Source organism: Dromiciops gliroides, chromosome 6, assembly GCF_019393635.1.
Source record: "Dromiciops gliroides isolate mDroGli1 chromosome 6, mDroGli1.pri, whole genome shotgun sequence".
NCBI lineage: Eukaryota > Metazoa > Chordata > Mammalia > Microbiotheria > Microbiotheriidae > Dromiciops > Dromiciops gliroides.
This window is the reverse complement of record NC_057866.1, coordinates 77,132,396-77,154,775: the sequence shown is the minus strand read 5'-3', so window position 1 is coordinate 77,154,775 and position 22,380 is coordinate 77,132,396. Positions and strand designations below refer to the sequence as shown.

Sequence of the window (22,380 nt, the reverse complement as noted above, 5' to 3'; positions counted from 1 at the left end):
AACTGTAAATAATCAATAGAGAGAAACACCTCCAGGACAGGTCACTGTTTTAAAAAATTCTAGGGGCAGCTAAGTGGCACAGTAGATAAAGCACCAGCCCTGGATTCAGGAGGACCTGAGTTCAAATCTGGCCTCAGACACTTGACACTTACTAACTGTGTGACCCTGGGCAAGTCACTTAACCCCCATTGCCCTGCCAAAAAAAAATTTTTTTTAAAAACCAAAAAACCAAAAAGAAGCTACTTCTGTAACTGGAGGGGAAGTCTTACCTTTTGCAGCTTCTTTCTCTCTGCTTCCATGGATGACTGAGTGGATTTGATTTCCAGGGTGTGTTTCTTCACCAGGTCTTCCAGTCCCTTCACCAGCTGCTCCTTGAGATGTGTTCTCACCTCTTCTGTCTGATGCTTGATTTTCTGAAGCTCTACTTCATGTTTTTGCTTCATATATTCTCTTTCAAAAGCAGCTCCAGCTTCCTTGACCTATAGATAGAGAAATACATATGTGCATATATACATATGTATGTACAAAATAATGTATGTATGCACAGATATACATATACAGACATACAGGTGTGTATAGATATATACACAGATAGATGAAAAAGGGAGAGGGAGAGAGGAAGAGGGAGAGAGGGAAAGGGAGAGGGAGACAGAGAGGGAGGGAGAGAGGGAAAGGGAGAGGGAGAGGGAGAGGAAGAGGGAGAGAGAGGGATAGAAAGGGAGGAGAGGGAGAGGGAGGGAGAGAAAGGGAGGAGAGGGAGAGGGGGAGAGGGAGAGGGAGAGAGGGGAGCAAAAGGGGGTGGTGGCATTGTACTTAACATACAAAAAAATGCACTAGTTCTCTTACATATAACTCTTTCCATTGTTGATATGCTGATTTTTACTGCATCCATCACAAGGTACAATGAATTTTATAAGCTTTTTATCTTAGACATTTAAGATGTTCTTTTACTTAATCCACTGTGGAAACACAGGATCTGCTCCTTGAAGCAGGAACTGTTTTATTTGCTTGTATTTTTGTATTCCATCACTTAAAACTGTGCCCTGCACATAATAAGCACTTAATAAATGCTCACTCTGTCTGTCTGTCACCAGTGACTTTCTTATAACCCATCCAGAGGTGTCTTCTCAGTTGTCTTCCTCCTCCTTCTCTCTACAGCACTGACCCTTTTGACATCCTCCATGGAAGCTGCTGGCTGCTCTCTTGGTTTCTGAGCACTAAACTCACATTCCTTCCCCTACTACTTCTTTAACTCCTTTGCTGGCCCCTCTTCTTCCTTCTGTCCCTTTAATATTGGCATAACCCTAAACTCTGTCCTTTCCTCTTCTGTCTCTACTTGGGGTTTGCTTCTGCTACATTGGCATATCCAATTCCTTTTGTCTACCTCAGCATAAAACTGCACAGTCCCTAACATCTACGGACCTTTTAAGAATTGGACTATTATTGTCTTGGTAGAGCCAACCTTTTGGGTACTGCTGTGGGAAAGACAAAGACAGGGATACAGCAGGTGATGTCTGGGAAGAGCAGAACACACATATCTTCTTGGATCTTCCTTGTATGAGTACGCTTATGTAATTTGTAGATTAGTCAATAAACCTGGCAGTTAAATAAATTGAGCGTGAGGTACTGTCTCTATTTCTGAGTTCAGCACCCCTAGAGTATTTGCTTTTCCCTTGCTTTCTCTACCTACTGGAATTCTTTTCATCTTCCAAGGCCCTGCTTAGGTACTTTCCTCTCCCATGAAGCTTTCTTGAGTTCTCTCTGGCCAGAACTATATCTCCCTTCTTTAAACTTTCCAGGCACTCTGCTGAATCTTCTTCTATGACTTAGTATATTCTAACTGAGTTATAATGATGTATCTTAGGTAACTACTAAGCTGATGTCCTTAGGACATTTATCTTTGAATCCCCCTTAGTGCCTGACAAGGCTTTGCATATATTAAGTGCATAAATGTTTCTTAAACTGAATTATTTGGGACATGCACTAGCATATTTTGGCATTGTAAGGCGATTTGTGTTTTGACACAGCTGCCAAGACAATATTCCTAAGGCTGAGAGGTTAGACTATAGGAATTCAGTGCTTCCCTGTTGCCTTTGGAATAAAATACAAATCCTTACCTGGATATCTACAGCCCTTTACAATCTGCCTTCAATTCAGCCTTCCAGGCCTATTTCATTATACTCCCATATAGGCACTCTACATGGAGCTCTGGGTCTAGAGTTAAGAAGACCTAAGTTCAACTCGGGCTTCAGACACTTTCTAGCTGTGTGACCCTGGGCAAGTCATTTCACCTCTGCCTCAGTTTCTTCAACTGTAAAGTGGGATGATAATAATAGCACCCATTTTCCAAGGTTGTTGTGAGGATCAAATGAGATCATATTTGTAAAGCGCTCAGCCCAGTGCCTGCTGTAGAGCAGGTGCTTAATAAATGCTTGTTCCCTTTCCTTTAAACAGGACTATTGTTTCCCCAGACTTGCTATTCCATCTCCCATCAATGTGTCTTTGCACTGGCTGTCTTCCATTCCTTGGAAGGTACACACTCTCCTTGGCTCTACTTACCTTCACCCCTCAGGAAACTTCCCTCTGTTCTAGGTTTAACCCAGGTACCCAGCCCATATGCACCATCTTCCCTGATCCCTCCACTTAATAGAGTCCTCTGACTTCTCCTGTGTCCCTGTAGAGATGGTGCACCTCTCTCCCAGGAGAATGTCCCTTCCTTGAGAAGTCAATTGTTTGTTTTCATCTCAGTGCTGAGGACAACGCTTTACCCACAAGAGGAGCTTAGTAAATATTACTGTTGAATTGAATTGATTCAGAACTCTTCATTCAGTTGAAAGAACTCTGGGTCAGGTACTGGCTTGTCCCACACTTGTAAATCCAGGGCTACCCCTCCCACCCCCAGGCTTTCCCAGCATCCAGATGAATGGGATATTCTACCTGGGCATCTTCACTCCTTTTGGCACATGTGCATTCGGTGATGGACAGCTGCTCTTGCTGCAGGCAGAAACTGGGGGCTTTGAAGATATCGGCTTCATTCTGGGAACTGAGTAATGTCTTCATCTCATCTGTAAAGGCAGCGTGTAAACTTTACACAGAAATTCCTTAGCCCTGGTAGGACATCCAAGCCCTCCAATAGTCTGGCTCTAATATATCTTCCCTACTTCCTCCTCTCCATCACAACCCTATGCTCTGTTCACAGGCTCTCAAACATGCCGTGGTTGCACTCACCTCTTTACTTCTCCTCATGCAATTTCTTCCATGGTGATTGCCCTCCCAACGTTGTCTCCATGCATCTAAATCGTAGCCATCCTTGTAGGTTCAGCTCAAAGCACCACTCCACTATGACACCTTCCTTGAGCACACTGACCCACAACAATCTTGACCTCAGACCCCTTCTAACACTTTCTATCTCTGCCACTCATCTGGCACTGTCTCATGTTGTGGCTTCTCTATGAATTTTTAGGTCTTGTCTCCACGAGAACATCTAAACTCCTTTGGGGGTAGGAACCATGCCTTTCTTCTCTTTTTTCTCCCACAGTGTCTGGCACTTAGTAGGCATTTTATTAAATTCTTATTGACGTGGATGAATTCCTGGAAATGGTGCCCCCATCTTGACCCAGCATCTCATCTGCTCTTGGGTATATTTCTTTCTTTTTTTCCCCCTGTATTTTATTTATCATTGAAGAAAAAACAGCAGCAAGTACTGTGTTGGCTTCAATAAGGCCAAAGAGTTAATAATTTAACATGGCTACTACACTTCAAAATTGAAGTCAACACAAGACAAAGGAAATTAGGAAAAGAATTTAAACAATTCCTCCAAAACCACACATTTATAAATATTGTCATATTTAAAATGCTTGAAAGGCATGAATTCTCCATTAATGGAAAAGCAGTTTGCTATTGGCAACAGGAAAAACTCAGCACTAGATTCAATCTTGGGTATATTTCTAGTTCCAGGAACCAGGAACCTGGATATGCATTCAGGCTTGGACTCATTTTGCAATGGCAGAGGGAAGAAAAGCCCACTTTTTTATTGAGTTCCCCCTGCTTGACTGGGACAGCTTACAAGAACAATTTGAAATGGGAGAAGTTTATCCTTGATTCCCCACCTATCACCATTCTTTGTCACACCAACAAAAATATCATTTAGTGTTCCTTCCTCCACACAAGTGCCCAGTACTCCTAGAACACTTCCTGGATACACAGAATCCTCCGCTGTCACCAGCATACCACATTTTGGGGCATTGAACCACTCAGGGATGCCTGGCTCCCACTGAGAACCTCCTTGAAGAAGTGGACAAAAAGAAACTAAGCAGCAGACTAAAGTTTCGGTGGTGTCTGGCTACCGCTGTTCTCAGGGGTCGAACACTTGATCCTTCTAAGAACCTCCTTATTGTGAGGTGGTGACAAAGGGGAAGAATATCCTCTGTCTGGCATCATTTGTCATGTGTCAGGTCGGCAAGCAAAGATTAGAAACCAAGTAAAGCCATCCCTGCCTAGCCTGACAGCTCAGTCAGTAAAATGATTAGCTAGTAAAATTTATTAACTATCTCTGGAACCCATTTAACTTTATTTATAGGAATTCCATTTACAGGACTTCTAATAAGTGACAGTGGGTAGTCAGCCCTCTGAATTACATTTTTTGGTCAGACTAATTCCTAACAAAATTCAGTATACGTCCCAAATGCCAAAGCCTGAGCCTTATTCAGGCATTGTGGCAGGTGGGAATAGGTTGATAGATATTTGGAGCTGGAGAAGTAAAGAAGTAGAAATAGGGGGTGGGATGAAGTGGATTTTTTTTTTAATGAGTAAATCTTTCAAAGTCACAACAACTTAGCCAGACTATTTTGGTTCAGATTCTGACTCTGGCATTTATTACCTGTGTGACCATGGGCAAATCACTTAACCTTTCTGGATCTCAGTTTCCTCAAGTGTAAAATGAAGGGGTTGGATTAGATGGCCTCTTTGGTTCCTTCCACTTCTGGAATGATTCTATTCTCCTCCTCCCTGGTTCTGGGCTCCACAGCCAAGTGTCAGCCTAACTCCTATACTCGTAGGTTCTAGCTCGCTGGACAGCCTGACCCACCCAAGACTGTTCTTCAGCTGAGCTGCTCCACCGTCTCTGCTGTGCCTATGATTGCTCCAACAAAGCCATTTCAAAATTCTGGAGCAACTTACCTGTTTCCTGCAATATTTGGCATTCTTGCAGCATGAGTTTCTCTGTTGCAATAGCTAGTTTCTCCCCAAGTATTTTTGCAGTGTTTTTGGATTCCAGGTTTTCTCGTTGTGCTGCCCTGAGCTGGATGTCCAAGTCCTAAAAGAGATGTTAGAGTTCTCATTTCTCTGGCATCCATGACCCGCCCATGCATGTCACCATAGTCTGGCTTCACTTGGTAATTAATTACCCACAGTCAAAGCAATCTGTTTTCAGAAAATTGTCAGAGGGCTGGACTTTCAATTCCCAGCACACAGAACTGCTTATAGCATGCCTTTTTATCTATGAAATATAATTAATGCCTTAGGTTTGGGCAACTCACTTACCTAGGTCTCTTGCCCTCAACTTTCTCCTCTGTGAAATGAAGGACTTAGCCTAGATCTGTAGTTCTTAACAAGCTGGGGCCCATGAAATTATTTTCTAAAATATTTTTTATAAGCATATTTCAATATACTAGGTTTCCTATGTGTTTTGTGCAATGCATTTACAAACATTATCCTGAGAAGGGGTGCCTGGGCTTCATCAGACTGACAAAGGACTCCATGACATGAAAAAGGTGAAGAATCCCTTGTGGATATTGATCTCCGAGGTCCTTTCTAGCTCTGGCCTTCTACATGTCTATGAGTTTTGACCAGAGAGTGCACTGGAGCCAGTTCAAAAGAACTGATGCTTAAATTTTAAGTGCAAGCACTTACATCTCAGAAATTAGCAAATTTGGGGGCACCTAGGTGGCATAGTGGATAAAGCATCGGATGTGAATTCAGGAGGACCTGAGTTCAAATCTCACCTCAGATACTTGACACTTACTAGCTGTGTGACCCTGGGCAAGTCACGTAACCCTTGTTGCCCCACCAAAAAAAAAAAAAGAAAGAAAGAAAGAAAAGAAAAAAGGAATTGGCAAATGCTTCAGTTTGGAGCTTGATTAATTTTTGGTTGATTATCTAAACAAGAAATTGATGAAAGTGTTAATGATGCAGATAAAATTTTAAAATGTGCCATGTACATTTCTCCCCCTCACCTCCACCTCCAGAGCTGGTTATTAAATATTTCCCATAATGCTGGTAGTTCCAACTCAATTCAAAAGATACAACAGTATTTCACAACCCACCTGAATCTTTTCCTTTAGTTTCAGGGAATACTTCTTTAAGTCGCTTATTCTCTGGCATTTAGCCTGCAAATCGATTTCCAGCCTCTTCACTTGGGCCTGTAGAGCCATTTCTTGGACCTGGAAACCCTTCCTCAGTTCGGCCTCCTCCTGCTGCCACTGTCTCAGGGCCTCGGCCACGGACTGCTGCATGGCTTTCTTGATGGCCTCGGTTTCCCTCTCGTACGTGGCCTGGAGCTGCTTGGCTTTCAGGGCATAGTCCTTGCTGAGCTGCTGGTTCTCGGCTCTGAGATTCTCTAATTCCCTCTGTGCCTTCTGCATCTCCTCGCTCTGGGTCTGGGTCAGCTCTTCCTCTGAGTTGGGGTTCTCTTTGGCTAAGCCCCTGCCTTCATTCTGGGGGCTCCCAGAGGCCTCTTGGTTTCGGTGTTGGAGTTTCTTCTCAAAGTCAGCTTTGAGGTCTAGCATCTCCTTGGAGAGGGATTTGATCCTCTCTGCATGTTCAGTCTCTGCTCTCAACTCTCTTTCTTTTGCCTGTTTCTTGTACGTGGCAGACTCTGCCAGAGCTTCCTCCGTCAGCCTCTTCTGCTCTTCCAGGGCGTTTTCCAGGGACTGAACACGCTTCTGAAGGTCTTGCTCTAACGTGCTGCTCTGATCCTGTAGGAGCTTGGCCTTGGTCTCTGCAACAACGTTCTGCAGTTCATCCTGGTGGGCTTCTCGGAGGGCCTCCACACTGGCTTCATACTCATCATTTCGAGTGTTCAAGGCATAAATCACCTACCAATGGAGAAGGGAAAATAAAAGAAGAAGCAGCTCTTTCAGTGTAACAGAAGCTCACCAGATATTTTCTCTGCCAAAACCGAAATGGAATTTTACTTGTTTTTACGAGTTTGGGTCCTATACTCAGAGAAGCTCAGGGGTTCTTGTGACATAAAATGAGATAATATTTGTAAAGCATTCTCTGCAAGTCTCAAAGTGCTAAATAAAATGTTATTTATTACTATTGTTGTCATTACTATTATTACCAGGGTGGATATGCAGCCAGGAAGACCTATATTCAAATTCTGCCTCAGACAATTACTGATTGGGTGTATTAGGGTCAGTTACTTTATATCTCAGTGCCCCAAGCAACTAAGACTGTTAAGGTGTAGATACCCCTTAGATGGATTTTCCTCGCTGAGAATACCCTGAAACAAGGAAATCATGAGTTTGGTCCTTCCCTAAACATTTTCACTTTTTATATACTTTAAACATACATATATTTGTAAGTCCTCTAATAGACTATAAATTCCTTGAGAGCAGAGACTGTTTATTTATTTATTTGTTTGTTAGAAGCAATCAGGGTTAAGTGACTTGCCCAGAGTCACACAGATAGGCTGGATTTGAACTCAGGCCTGCCTGACTCCTGGGTGGGTGTGCTCTATCCACTTCACCATCTAGCTCCCCTGAGACGGTTTAATTTTTAATCTTTATGTCCCCAGTGTCTAGCACAGAGCTTGGTACGCAGTAGGCACTTAATAAATACTTATTGTTTGATTGTTTCCAAAAATAAGAATCACAGAATCTGAGTTGGAAGAGATGTCATAGTCCATTTAGTTTGACACACTGCTGAAGAGAAATCCCTTCTGCATCACACCTGACAAATAGTCCTCCAGCCTTGGCTCGCAAGCCTCTGGTCAAGGAGAAGCCATGATCTCCCAAAGCAGCCCATTTCTTTCTTTCTTTTTTTTTTTTTGGTAAGGCAATTGGGGTTAAGTGACTTGCCCAGGGTCACACAGCTAGTGTCAAGTGTCTGAGGCCGGATTTGAACTCAGGTCCTCCTGATTCCAGGACGAGTACTCTATCCACTGTGCCATCTAGCTGCCCCTGCCCATTTCATTGTGAGACAGCTCTAACTGTTGGGAAGATTTTTCTTTACATCAAACCTAAATCTGGCCCTCTACAACTTTTACCTATTGTTGCTGGTTCTGCTCCCTAGGACAAAGGAAGATAAAATCTAATCCCTTTGATATAATCCTTAAAATACTGAAGACCTATCAAGCCCTTCCATCCCCAAATCTTCTTTTCCAGAGGTTAAACTCCCTAAACATCCCCTGTTCCTTCAACGGATTGATGTACGGCATGACATAGAGGCCCTTTCCCATTCTAGGTGGTGTCCATTTTAGAAGATTTGGGGGAAAAAAAGAAGATTTGGAAATGTGCTGAGAGGAATGAAAAGTAAATCAAAGAACACTCAAAATTATTTGGAATATGGCAGCAAAGTCCCAGTCTACAGTTGGGACAGTATGACTTTCTCTATTGGCATTCAGCAGTTTGTGAGCAGAAACAAAGAAGGTGCATGGTGGGAGCAATCTGGGGCTAAAGATTGGCTGAGTGTGTATGGTTTAAGGATGAGGGAGGAAGTGTCAAATGGGGTAACAACATAAAGTTGGGTTGGTTAAGTACTAGGTCAAGATTTAGATGGGGCAAAAATGGAATCAGAGAATGGGATATCAGAGGGATAGATAGATTGGAGATAAGGGATAGGTTTAGGGGGTTAAGGATGAAATTATGACAGGACAGAATGGAAAATGCCACAAAGACTTTAATTATGGGAGACTAGATGAAATGATGGTGCCTCTGAGAGAAATAGTCAAGTCAGAAGATGGCACAGGTCTTGGGAAAAAGTTAATAAGCTTGGTTTTGGATATACTGAATTCAAGAGACTAGCAAAACATAAAAGTAGAGCTATGCTATATATATTTAGAGGTGTGAGTCTGGAACTTGGGAATAAGGTCAGGGCCAGAAACAAAAATCTGGGAGTCAACAGTATAAAACTACTAGTTGAAGCTGTGCAATTAAAGGAAATCACCAGGAGAGAGAGTTTAATGACAATAAAGGGCCAAGGAAACAAATTTAGGGAATATTCAATTTATTTTTTAAAAATAATAAACAATTTTATTTAAAGTTTTGAGTTCTAAATTCTATTCTTCCTTCCCTCCTTGTCCTCCCCCCTCCCTGGGGCAGTAAGCAGTCAGATATAGATTATACATCTGCAATTATATAAAACACTTAGTTACTTTGTATAAGAAAACTTGAATAAAAGAAAAGAAACGAAAGAAAGTAAAAAAATAGCAAGCTTCAGTCTGTGTTTAATCAATATAATTTCTCTCTCTCTCACTCACTCACACACACACACACACACACACACACACACGTCATTAATTTCTTCATCTCTATTGACTCCTTCCCCTCTGCTCAGGTCTCCCCAATCCTTTAAAAAGAAAAGGTCTGCTTTTGATCCTCTTCTCCATCTAGCAACTGCACCATCTCTTTCACCCCATTCAACTACCAGACTTTTGAAAGGAATTGTCTACTTCAGGTGCCTCCCCTTCTTCATTACCTACTCTTTCCTTAAAGCACTTGCCATGTGGTTTTTATCCCACCCATTTTATTGAAATTATTCTTTCAAAGTAACCACCAAATCTCCAAATGGAAAGAGAGAGAGAGAGAGAGCAATATACCTATCTATACCTAGTCTCAGGCCCTAGGTTCAAATGCAGGATCTGCCATGTTTGAGTCTTGGCAAATAATGACCTCTCTGGACCTTAGTTCTTACATCTTTAACATAAGAGGTTTGGACCAGAAAATCTTCCAGGTCCTCTCCAGTTCCAGCTCCTCTGTCTTAAATCTAGCAGCCCCTTTTTCATCCAACACCCTCAGCAGCATTTGACCATGTTGACAACTCCATCTTCTGGAGACTCCCTTGGTTTCAGAGAGAACCTCTTTAACTGATCCCCCTCTGTCTCCTTTGCTGTCTCACCAATCATCTTTAAATTGAATGTTCCCTTATTGTGCTATAAGAAATGAAAAACAGGATGATTTCAGAAAGGCCTGGAAAGACTTGTATGAACTGATGTATAGTGAAATACTGATGTATAGAGAACTTCGTGCACAGAGAAAGCAGTATGTTTGATGAAGAACTGTGAATGACTTAACTATTCTGAGCAATACACTGATCCAAGATAATCCCAAAGGACTATGGATGAAACATACTATCCACCTCCAAAGAAAGAACTGATATTGATTAAACATTTTTAGGGGGCAGCTAGGTAGTGCAGTAGATAAAGCACTGGCCCTGGAGTCAGGAGGACCTGAGTTCGAATCCGGCCTCAGACACTTAACACTTACTAGCTGTGTGACCCTGGGCAAGTCACTTAACCCTTACTGACCTGCAAAAAAAAATTCTTCCAATAAGAAATATTTTTATTTATAGTTTTGGGTTCCAATTTTTATCCTTCTTTCCCTCCCTCCCCTCTTCCCTCCCTGAGGCAGCAAACAATCAGATATAGGTTATATATGTACATCATAGAGTCTTAAGAGAGTTGCCTAGAGTGCAAAGAGGTTAGGTGATTCACCCAGAGTCACCCAGCCAGTCTGCGGCAGAGACGGGACTTGAACCATCTCTTCCTTGCCTTAAGGTCAGCTCTCTATACCATGCTGCCTCTCAATAAGTTTACAGTAGATGTTTTGTGACTTTCTCCAGCAAGGTGCAAAAGCATAAACTGGGTAGTAAGTCCCATGGAGGAAGGAACTATGCTTCATATTTCTTATATAAATTTATATAAATAAAGTATAAATATGAACTTATGTTTCTCTATATCCTCCACATATGTTGAGTGCATAGTAGGCACTTACTGATTCATTGACAGATAATGGCTGCTTTTCTTGGAAATAGATTCAAGCCACCAGTACAGTGAAACTCAGATTGTATGAAACAAAAGGTGTATTTCTTCTCCAACTTCCTTAGCTTTGCATGGGTTGCTTTGCATGCTTAGAATGTGCTTTTTTTTTTTTTTCATCTCCACTTCTCAGAATCCTTAGCTTCATTCAAGGCTCAACTCAGGTTCTACTTCCAATAGGAAACCTTTTCTGACCTTCCTAGTTGTTAGTTCTCTCGCTCTTCTTTTCCAGACTATGTTGTGTTTGTTTGTTTAAATTCTGTATCTCCCAGTAGAACATAAAGACTTTAAAGGAAGGAGCTGTTTCTTTACTCTTTGTAACCCCAGTGCCTTACACATAAAGGATGTGTAATATGCTTGTTAAATGAACTGATGAATACATTTTAAAGTGGACGTAACTGTAAAAACACCCTCTTAACTGATCTCCCTCCCTCTAGTTGCTCCACACACTGTTGAAAGATGGATCTAGCTAAAGTACAGCTCTGATGTCACACTGCTTGCTTCTGAAAACCCAAAGGTGCCTCCCCATTGCCTACTCAATAAAATCCAAAGTCTTTAGCCTAGCAATCAAGGCCCAGTACAATTTATCTCCAATCCACCTTCCCAGTGTCATCTCCCATTACTCCTTTGATGTATTTACTCTGTCTTAGCTAAACTAGACTGTTTCCTGAACTCTCCCTTGGACCTGTCTTCTGCCTTTGTGGGTCAGCTCATACCATCTCTCACAGCTAGAGTGTTCTGGATGCCTCTCTACCTGGCCTCTCCTCACTGCCTGCCCACCAACTTGAAACATCCACTTCTCCCCATTGAGATTTTCATTTTCTTTCAAGACCCCAATAAGGCAACTCCTCTTCCATGACATTCTGTGATCCTACAGCCGAGAAGAATTTTTTCAAGTCAAGTTAAAGAGCACATAATGATGAAACTCGTAGTATACTCCAGGCACTGCACTGAACACTGGGTATCCAAAGAAAGGTAAAAATAGTCCTTGCCTTCAAGAACCTAACTTTCTAATGAGGAATAGAACACGTAAATAACGGCAGACATACAATCTCTTCCTTACATTCCAGCTGCTAATGCCTTCCCCTCTGAGATTACCTTCTATCTATCTTGTGTTTATGCATATTTTTATATCTATACCTATCTATGTCTAGATAGCTATCTAGTTAAGATTTGACAACTGATTGGGTAAATTTCCTTCCACTACTCTCTAGTAGCACTTTGTGCCTGATCTGTGCACTTACAGTGTATTTCTAATTTTTATCTGAACTATTTGTGTGCATGCATTGTCTTTCTTGGGGCAGCTAGGTGGTGCAATGGATAAAGTGCTGGGCTTGAAATCATGAAGACCTGAGCTCAGATCTGACTTCAGACACTAGTTGTGTGACCCTGGGCAAATCACTTAACCCTATTTGTTTCAGTCTCTTCATCTGTAAAATGAGCTGAAGGAAATAGCAAATCACTCTAATATCTTTGCCAAGAAAACCCCAAAAAGGGGTCACAAAGAGTCAGACACAACTGAAATGTCAAAACAATTATCTTTCCTAGTAAATGTTAAGCCCTGTGAGTGCAAGAACTGTCCTGTACTTGTCCTTGTATTTCTCCACAAGGTAATTAATAAATAATATTTGAATAGTTAGTTCAGTCAGTTAATAAGCATTTATTAAATATCTATTATGAAGGTACTAAGAGCCGGGGATCCAAAGAAAGGTAAAAGACAATCCCTGCTCTCAAGGTGCTTAGAGTCAAATGAAGGAAATGACATGCAAATGACTATGGATAAACAAGATATAATCAAGATTAAAGTGGAGCTAATCAATTTAGGGAAGGTGCTGGTATTAAGGGGGATTGGGAAAGGCTTCTTTTGGGGGGGGCAATGAGGATTAAGTGACTTGCCCAGAGTCACACAGCTAGTAAGTGTTAAGTGTCTGAGGCTGGATTTGAACTCAGGTCCTCCTGAATCCAGGGCCGGTGCTTTATCCACTGTACCACCTAGCTGCCCCAAGAAAGGCTTCTTGAGGAAAGTGGGATTTTATTTTAGCTAAGACTTGAAGGGTACCAGTGATGCCAAGAGGCAGAGAAGAAGAGATTTTTTTAGCCATTCCCCAATCTGATGAATACCTACTTTGTCTCCAATTCTTTGTGACTACAAAAAAAAAAATGCTGCTACAAGTATTTTTGTTATACTTAGGGGCCTTTCACTATTTTTGTTTTTAGCTCGTTGGTCAGAGCTATGCTTTAGGAAATTACCTTGACAACGGACTAAAAGATAGGGTTGAGTTGGGAGAGACTGAAGACAAGCAGGCCAGCAAGATGGCTGTCTCGATAGTCCACATGTGAGGTGATGGGCATCCACACCAGTATGGTGGCTATTTGAGTAGAAAGAGCATAATGGAAAAACAGGAATATCTAGAGTGGGGAGAGAGGGAAGGTGGGAGGAAAGAGTTAAGAGGGATAGGAATGAAGGAGTGGGGAATTGGGGATGGAGAATGAGGTTTGTATGTCTGTAGCCAGAAGTTCAGAGTCACTGGGATGGAGGGTGTTTGAAAGGGTAGAAGTATACTAACCATTGAGGAATGAGTCCAGGCAGAGTAGCAGTAGTGGGAGAGATGTCTTTTGAGGAAGGAAGGTGTCTAGACTGTTCAAAGACCTTCCTTGAAGGCCATCCCCATGTCAGGTAATGATGTTATATCCCATGAGGCCAGTTTCTTTTTTTTTTTTTATTTTAAACACATCTTTTTATTTTTTTTAGTGAGGCAATTGGGGTTAAGTGACTTGCCCAGGGTCACACAGCTAGTAAGTGTCAAGTGTCTGAGGCCGGATTTGAACTCAGGTCCTCCTGACTCCAGGGCTGGTGCTCTATCCACTGCGCCACCTAGCTACCCCAAGGCCAGTTTTTGAACATAGAATGCTAGGTGAATGATGACATTACTAAGACAAATAGTGAAATCTGAAGGAACGATTTTTGGGTAACAACCTCAATTTGGGACATTATGAAGTTGAAAGAAGCCTGAACTTTCCCTCATGTTATATGCTGCCTACCAGCACTAGGAGAAAAGACACACCTTTGTGAGGCCTGTGGACAGCATCTGCTCGTCTCTATGTCTGGGTAGTTTGACCATCCCAACCCCTTGACTGTGGAAAACAGGTAGACTGAAGCACATGAGGGATATTGCAAGAGTGGCCATGGATCTGGTTTGAAGAAATATACAAATAGGAGAATGCAAATTCTAGTGTGAATTGGGCTCGTGGCCCAAGTTGAAGTGCCACATAGATATTTCATGGCACAGGTCTGTTGGTGTTTCTACTCTATCTCTTCTCAACAGCAATGACAGTGGAGCTACCACATTTTGACTACCCAAATCAGGATTCTAATTTATATGTGAGGAAGGGGCAATGTCAGTGAAAATGATGAGGTCAAGAAGAGCAGCTGAACTTTATTAACTAAATACAGAGGAAATCTGTCCTGGAGATAACATGATTTCAAAAGCAGTTGAGGTTTGGTTTTCAAGATATATTAAGGAAAGATTTCAGAAATATTTAAAGGAAAACAAAACTGTATCATTGCTAAAAAAAAAAAATGAATAAGGAAGTATCAGCAGCTACGTGCTGACCTATGTGCCTACTCTTGCATTGCTATAAAAATTTTAGAGAATAGTCTGTGCATGTTTCAACAATATCCTTGATGAAAATAAGAGCAGGAAATTGTCAGGTTATTGCAGATGATTTTCCCCAGCAGACCATATCTTCCTAGTCACACAATTGACCCAAAGGTACTTGGTATTAGCTATGATAAGCATTTGATTTAGTGGCACAAAGTGTAGCCTTAAAAGCTCTTCTCCAATCAGGTGTCCCCCATGCATATGTTAAGATGAAATAACAATCTATGACAGACTGAATAATAAACATAATTTTGTTGATTACTTGATTATTAACATCAAGTGATGGATACAATATGGATATGCATGCTCAGCAAAGAAGTCAGCCAGTGTGTCTTGGGTTATCTTCTAGGAAAAGTCTAGGTGAAAGAAGTATTTCCTTTTCATGAAGAGGTAGGTCATGCTTCTTTTTTGCTGATGGCATTGGGTTCCAAAATATCATAGGGCCTTCTTAATTAGCACCTAAGTCAGATCATTGAGAGTGGGATCTGAGTCTGATTTATCTTTGTTGGTTTTTTTTTTTTTTTTTTTTTTGCGGGGCAATGGGGGTTAAGTGACCTGCCCAGGGTCACACAGCTAGTAAGTGTCAAGTGTCTGAGGTCGGATTTGAACCCGGGTACTCCTGAATCCAAGGCCAGTGCTTTATCCACTGCACCACCTAGCTGCCCCCTGATTTATCTTTGTACTCAAAAGGCCCTGCACATGGCAGGAGCTTAATAAATCTTTGATTAATGGACCAAATTGATCCCTTAAAGAGCTTAGCCTCATTTTTCTGCTGGAAACTTATGCACATAGCTGGACTGGAAAACAATAGTTACAAGACTTCTGTTTTTCTAGCTTGGGAATATGAATTTGTCTTGCCAATAGGAACATTTCTGTGAACTAAAATGGCTTTTGGTCTCCACCTTTCCTGAATTTAGACCCCGTTTATTTTGTATATATAGTATTTCTTACCTTATTGTATTTTTTTTTCATGACTGCTCCCTCTGTTTCTTCTCTTCCTCCTCCCCCACAAGAAGAGGATATAACTCCTATCTAGTCTCCTTTTTATTTTCCCACTTTGCTTCCCATAGAGGTATATGCATCACTGAGATGTTAAGAGAGCAAATACACTTAGTTGTTATAAACTCCACACTAAACCATTGTGCTTTTCACTTCACAGATTATTAATAAACCAGAAGATAAGAGGATGTATTTTTGATGATATATATGCATAAGTATGTCATATATATGTAAATATATATGTGTAATTTCACATTCATTAAGTTCATCCAGTGGCAAATAGCTGCATTGTAGATTTTGTACTGAGGAACTCATAAGAAGACTGTGGTTCCTGGGAGTCTTCCAATAATTGGGAAGCTCATAGGGTCCATTTTTGAGAGGAAACAAAAATAACATCATCCTTCCATGGTATAAAAGGCCAAATTTCAAGAACCTATCCTTCGAAGATGTAAGTGTATGTTAATTCTCAAATTAGAATAGGGACTTTAGAGAACAAAGGATAGATCTTAGAATTATCAAAATCTGGTAAAGATCTCACAGATCATGTAAGCCAATCCCTTCTTTTAAAATATAAAAAATTGATGTCCCTAAAAGGGAAGTAGCTTGCCCAGCTAATCAGAAGAGATCAGACTACAACTTGGATTCATGTTCCTTGCTATATGCCATATTGTCCTTCAAGAGAATGAAGGATATCAGAGCATACTCTAATCCCTGAAGTAATGTCACATTACTAACAAAAAATGTAATTAATTCCCTCTTTAACCATGAAGAGTATTTATAGCATGTACCTGCACCTGTTATGACCTACCTGCAGAAACCAGATTACTAGTAGATGGGTGCTTATCTTATCTTCCCCATCAAAGGAAAAATTCTTAAATAATTTTAACCTATCAACAATGTCAAACTTTGAAATAGGAGATACTCTGAAGAACACTGTTCCCCATGCCTGGAATGTTCTCTCCTTGCCTTCACCTCCTGGTACCCCTGGCTTCCTCCATGTCAGCTAAAACCCCACTTTATGCAAGAAGCCTTTCCCTTGTATCACCTCCAAGTTATCATATATATATATATATATATATATATATATATATATATATATATATATATATATATATGTTGTCTAGAAGTAGCTGGTTTTGCCTTTCTTTGTATACCATAGACTTAGCACAAGGCCTGGTACACAGTAAGTGCTTGATAAAGACTCGTTGATATGACTAGAATACCATGGTAGAGTAGATGAAGCTGGAGGATTGGGTTCAAATCCTAACTCTGCTACTTAACCTATGTCACCTTGGGCAAATCCTTTCACTTCTCTGGGATCCAGTTTTCTTGTCTATAAGTTGAGCAGACTGGACTAAAGGGCATCTAGGGTTCTTTCTAGCTTTAAATCCATGAGCCTATGAGTTAAATAAATGGGCTGCTAGGTGACTCTGTAGATAAGAGCGTTGGGCCTGGAGTCAGGAAAACCTGAGTTCAAATCCAGCCTCAGATACTTACTAGCTATGGGACCCTCAGCAAGTCATTTAAAACCCTGTCTGTCTCAGTTTCCTCATATGTAAAATGAGATGGAAAAGGAAATGGCAAACCACTCCAGTATATTTGCCAAGAAAACCCCAAATGAGGTCACAGGAGCTGGACATGACTGAAAATGACTGAACAAAATGAGCTAAACAGGATGGGCAAGTTTGGATTGCGTGTAATCCCTATCACTGCAGTATACACTTTCATCAATGAGACCGCAGATCCATTGGAGTACTTAAGGAAATGTAAAGTCATCCCTCCTGATGAAACTCAAATCTCAAAACATTAGAAATTCTTTCTGCGACATTCAATCTCTGAGAAATTGGCTTTGATGATTATAAAAGCAGGGAAAAACAGAACAAGTTTTACCTTGGGCAGTTCTCTGTTCATTTTGCCAATCTAAAGTCCTGATGTCTTTCAACATTGTTTTTCCTTTGTAGTACATCAACCAACTCATTGGAATGGCTTGAGATGTTTCTGGGAAGCCTGGAAGGCTAATTATGCTCATTTGCAAATCAGTTACTTTCCCTGTGAGCCATTTTACATCTTAGAAGCTCACAAATATGTTTGAGTCAATGTAAAGAATCAAAAACCTGCAAACAGATACATGCAAACAAACTTTCATCTATCTGAGGCTTACATTGGTCTTTATTTTGACAGTGTGCATGATATGTTTCCTGCCCTAATCAGTGATTTTTTTTACTGTGTCTATTGGGGGTGTTGCTACAAGCCTCCCCTCCTAAAAACCACAGACTATTGTGTTCCCAGTAGTTCAATGTAGTTCCAATCATGGCAGAAAGAATGAACAAGAAGGAATAGCAGCATCCTCCCCATGTCACAGAGGTTAGACAGGAGATAAAAGCAAGTGATCGCTTGATTATGTTTATTTAATATTTATAAAGAATATTTCCATTAAGAACTAACCTCTAAATCACTGGTGCTTCCTATTGTCAGCTGCAATGGATGATGTATATATTTTGCATGGCATATTTCTTTTTCAGTCCTCATTTCCATAAGCCTGATATGTATGTAAACCAAGTTGCAAGCATTACATTTCTTGCCCTGAAATTATGCTGCCAAGGCATAGTAGAGCAAATAAACTGCTATTTAAAAAAACAACAACAAAAAGAGCAACCAGCAAAATAAAAGCAAAAACTACCAGCCATAGTGATATTTAAATAAACAGTATAAAAGCAAAACAAAATAAAACAAAACATATAATACCCTATCCTCTGATCAGAAAAGGTCTTCTATGTTGCCCCATTTAGGAATAAATATGATTAGTGAAGGAATAAGGAAAAACAAAGATGAGATAAAATTAGGATTGTCCTATGAACAACTGTGAAGGAAGGAGAGTCTTCTGTGTCCACAGACTCCTCCTTTGCACAATCTTTGCCCTCTCCTTCAACCCTCTTGAGGGTCAGGGCCCTCCAGCTCAGCCTTCCTCCTTTTAAACAAAGTCTGCTCTCTGACACTTCATTTAAGGGAAAAGTATTGTCCATTTACAGGAGCTTAAAATATAATCAAGGGGGCGGCTAGGTGGTGCAGTGGATAAAGCACCGGCCTTGGATTCAGGAGTACCTGAGTTCAAATCCAGCCTCAGACACTTGACTTACTAGCTGTGTGACCCTGGGCAAGTCACTTAACCCCCATTGCCCAGCAAAAAAAAAAAAAATATATATATATATATATATATATATATATAATCAAGATAATTTTGCAGATTAGATCTTTTTTTCTTTTAGTAAATGTTCTATTGGTGCCCCTTTTGTTACATAGTTCTAACTATCCAATAATCTGCCCTCTCCACCCTCTGCAGCCCAGATAGCTCCTCTCCAATAAAGAAGTATAGTTAAGGAAAACAGAGCATCACTTTAGGGATTCCTGACAATACATGCCTCCTTATGGACCTGGAAGCTCTCAAGATACATGCATGCATATGCACACACATACATAGAGACAGAGCTCTTTACATGTTGTCACCCATTATTAAATTGTGAGGTCCTTGAGGGCAGGAACTGTTTTTGCTTTTCTTTTGTATACCCAGTGCATAGTACAGTGACTGGCATATAGTAGGTGCTCAATAAATAGGTCTTTGTTGTTGTTGTAAATAAGAAATATTTAGACAAGGTCAAAAATGGGAAAAATGGAAGAAAATGTAAGATATCTGGTTATCAAAATCAACTAACCTAGAATTGGAAGGTTCAGAAGAGATTTTGGAAAATGACCAGATGAAAAACCTGGATGCTGTATTTCAGGATATCATAAAAGAAAATTGTCCAAACCTATTTGAACTTGGGGGAGGGGTGGGGCAAAGTAAAAATAGAAAGAATCTAGTGATGATCTCCTAAAAGGAACTCCAAAATAAAAACACCATGGAATATCATAGCCAAAATCAAGAGCTTCCAAGTCGATGAAAATATACTTGAAGCAGTCAAAAAGAAGGTGTTCAAATACCAAGGAACCACCTAAGGATCGCATAAGAGTCAGCAGCAACTACTGTGAAGGAAAGAAAATCTTGGAACTAGATTTTCCAAAAGGCAAAGTATAAAGGCCAACAGCAATATAACCAACAATAACTTACCTTACAAAATTGAATATAATTCTACAAATCTATAGGACTTTCCATCATTCCTGATGAAAAGGCCAGAGCTAAGGAGAAAACTTAGAGATGTACTCACATTTTAAATGCACCCTTTTCAGACCATTATGCAGTTTATATATATATTTAATAAAGGGCATTGGAAGCATAGATTAAAAATCCATTGGAAACTAAACAATATAATCCAAAAGAATGATTGGGTGAAAGAGCAAATCATAGAAGCAATCAATAATAATTAACAATAATGCCAACAATGAAACAACGTATCAACATTTGTGGGATGCAACCAGAGCAGTACTTAGGAAAAATTTTATATCTCTAAATGTTTACAGCAATAAACAAGAGAAAGAGAAGATCAATGAATTGGACATGCAGCTTAAAAAAAACAGAAAAAAAATGAAAAATCCACAATTAAAGACCAAAATAGAAATCCTAAAAATCAAATAAGAGATTAATAAAATTGAAAGCAAAAAAAAAATTGAACTAACAAATAAAACTAGCAGCTGCTTTTGTGAAAAAAAAATAGATTAATCATTGGTTAAATTGCTTTAAAAAAGAAGAAAACCAAATTACCCATACCAAAAATGAAAAGGGTCAATGTACCAACAATGAAGATGAAATGAAAGCAATAATTAGGAGCTTGTTCTAGTAAAACATTTTAGTTCCTTTAGCCTTCCTTTTCTTCATTGCATTTCCTGAGGTCTGTTCACAGACCTTTGAGCCAGTCCCATCTCTAGCCAGTGATAGAGTATATCTCACATAGAGCTAATACCTATTATAATATAGCTCTTGGCAAAAATGTAGAGCAGAGTAGTGGATATGGACTCAGTTGGAGTCAAGAACACCTGCATTCAAGTCCCATGTCTTACCCATAATGACAGTGTGTCTCTGGATAAGTCATTTAACCTCTTAGTTCCCCCAGGCGACTCTAAGATAATAAACTTCATATCTGGTTGAGAGGCTTTCTTCAAAGTGAATTTCCAATCCCAATACAGTTACAATCTAAAAAAGTCTAAACCCATGTGGCTCAGCATGATATTGGTTTGATAGAACTATGTAATACTGGGCAGGCATCAGTGAAACCATTATTTCTAAATCTGATATTCAATGCCAGAAACTCAGTGCTTAATCAAATAGGAGCCAGGGGAGATTTTTTTTTTTTTTTGGACAATTGGTTGGTTTTGGGCTGAACGAAATTTGAAGATATAAGAAGATTTGATTGAACATGATTTCTTGTGACTGTGTTGGTCTCAACATTCTTTAGTCACTAAGTTTGAGTTTCATCTAATTAGCATGAATAATGGTAAGCCTGATCCAAATCCTAGAGCAGGAGTTGGCAATCTATGGCATAGCAGTGGGGAGGAAAAGGAAAACAAGATGATCGAGTGGCACTAATATTGCTAATCCTAAGAATGCCATGAAGATTAGTGGAAAAAAAATGACTGGGAAGGAATGTTACATTGATAAAAGAAATAATGTATGGGAAACACTCTATAAATCATAGAACCCTATATAAATATGAGCTGCTGCTGCTGTTGTTGTTGTTAGCACATCACTTAATTAGTGAATACTTACATTCAGTTTTGCATTTGCTCGGTGCCAGGGGAAGTCTGGCTCTACTATATCTTCTGGCAGAAGCCCTTGCCTGGTCAGCAGCATGGGCGGTATAGACAACAACTTTCAAAGATAGCACTGACCATTCCCATCAGTCAATTCCCCAAGCCCCAGCTATGTCTAGGGCCTGTCTCCATGGCAACCCCACATCTTTGCTTCCACCATCTGCTGGGACTAAAAAAGACATGGCCTGAGGCAAATGTACTCAGAGGGACTTGAGCTGCATGTAAGCATTCAAATGGCAGTCAGTCCTGCACTTGGCTGGAAAAGAAGAGATAGGAGATGCTCCTCCAGATCCTTAATACTCTCTCATTAGTCAGAGACAGTAATGGTAGTGATGGTATAGTCATCTCCCCCTTTCCTTAGCCTATCTACAACCTTCTTCAATGCTCATGTCCAGTCCCATCATTTCCAACAAGCCTTCTCTGGTAATCTTTTTATTTTTCCCTGACTTCCTACCATACTTATAGTTTGAATCACATAATTTATTGAAACTGTATTCTTTTGGGGGTGGCAGGGCAATGAGGGTTAGGTGACTTGCCCAGGGTCACACAGTTAGTGTCAAGTGTCTAAATCTGGATTTGAACTCAGGTCCTCCTGAATCCAGGGCTGGTGCTTTATCCACTGCGCCACCTAGCTGCCCCCAAATCACACAATTTAGCAATGATATTTGGTCTTCTATTTTTCTCTGCTTCTTCTTTACGCTTATGTCTTGTCTCCCAACAAGACTGCAAGTTCAATGTGATCAAGACTGAGTCTGTGTGTTGACAAGTCAAGCCAACAAATCTATAAGCATTTATTAAACATTTAATATATGTGAGACACTGTAGTAAATATTGGAGCTAGAAAGAAAAGCAAAAATAGTCCCTTTCCCCAAGAAGCTCACATCTAATGGGAGAGACGACATGCAGCCAACTAGGTTCATAGAAGATATATACAGGATA

General features: G+C 40.3%; 1 protein-coding gene across 2 annotated transcripts in view; it reads right to left on the bottom strand.

The window, feature by feature from the left end:
- Nucleotides 1-22,380, bottom strand: part of FAM184B (family with sequence similarity 184 member B) — a 119,444-nt gene that overhangs the window by 57,573 nt on the left and 39,491 nt on the right. For both annotated transcript variants that reach the window (XM_043972015.1, XM_043972016.1), the window contains exons 2-5: nucleotides 6,324-7,094; nucleotides 5,179-5,314; nucleotides 2,938-3,065; nucleotides 270-479 (exon numbers count right to left, since the gene is read on the bottom strand). In XM_043972015.1, coding sequence (XP_043827950.1) covers nucleotides 270-479; nucleotides 2,938-3,065; nucleotides 5,179-5,314; nucleotides 6,324-7,094 — 1,245 coding nt within the window. The remainder of the gene's footprint in view (nucleotides 1-269; nucleotides 480-2,937; nucleotides 3,066-5,178; nucleotides 5,315-6,323; nucleotides 7,095-22,380) is intronic.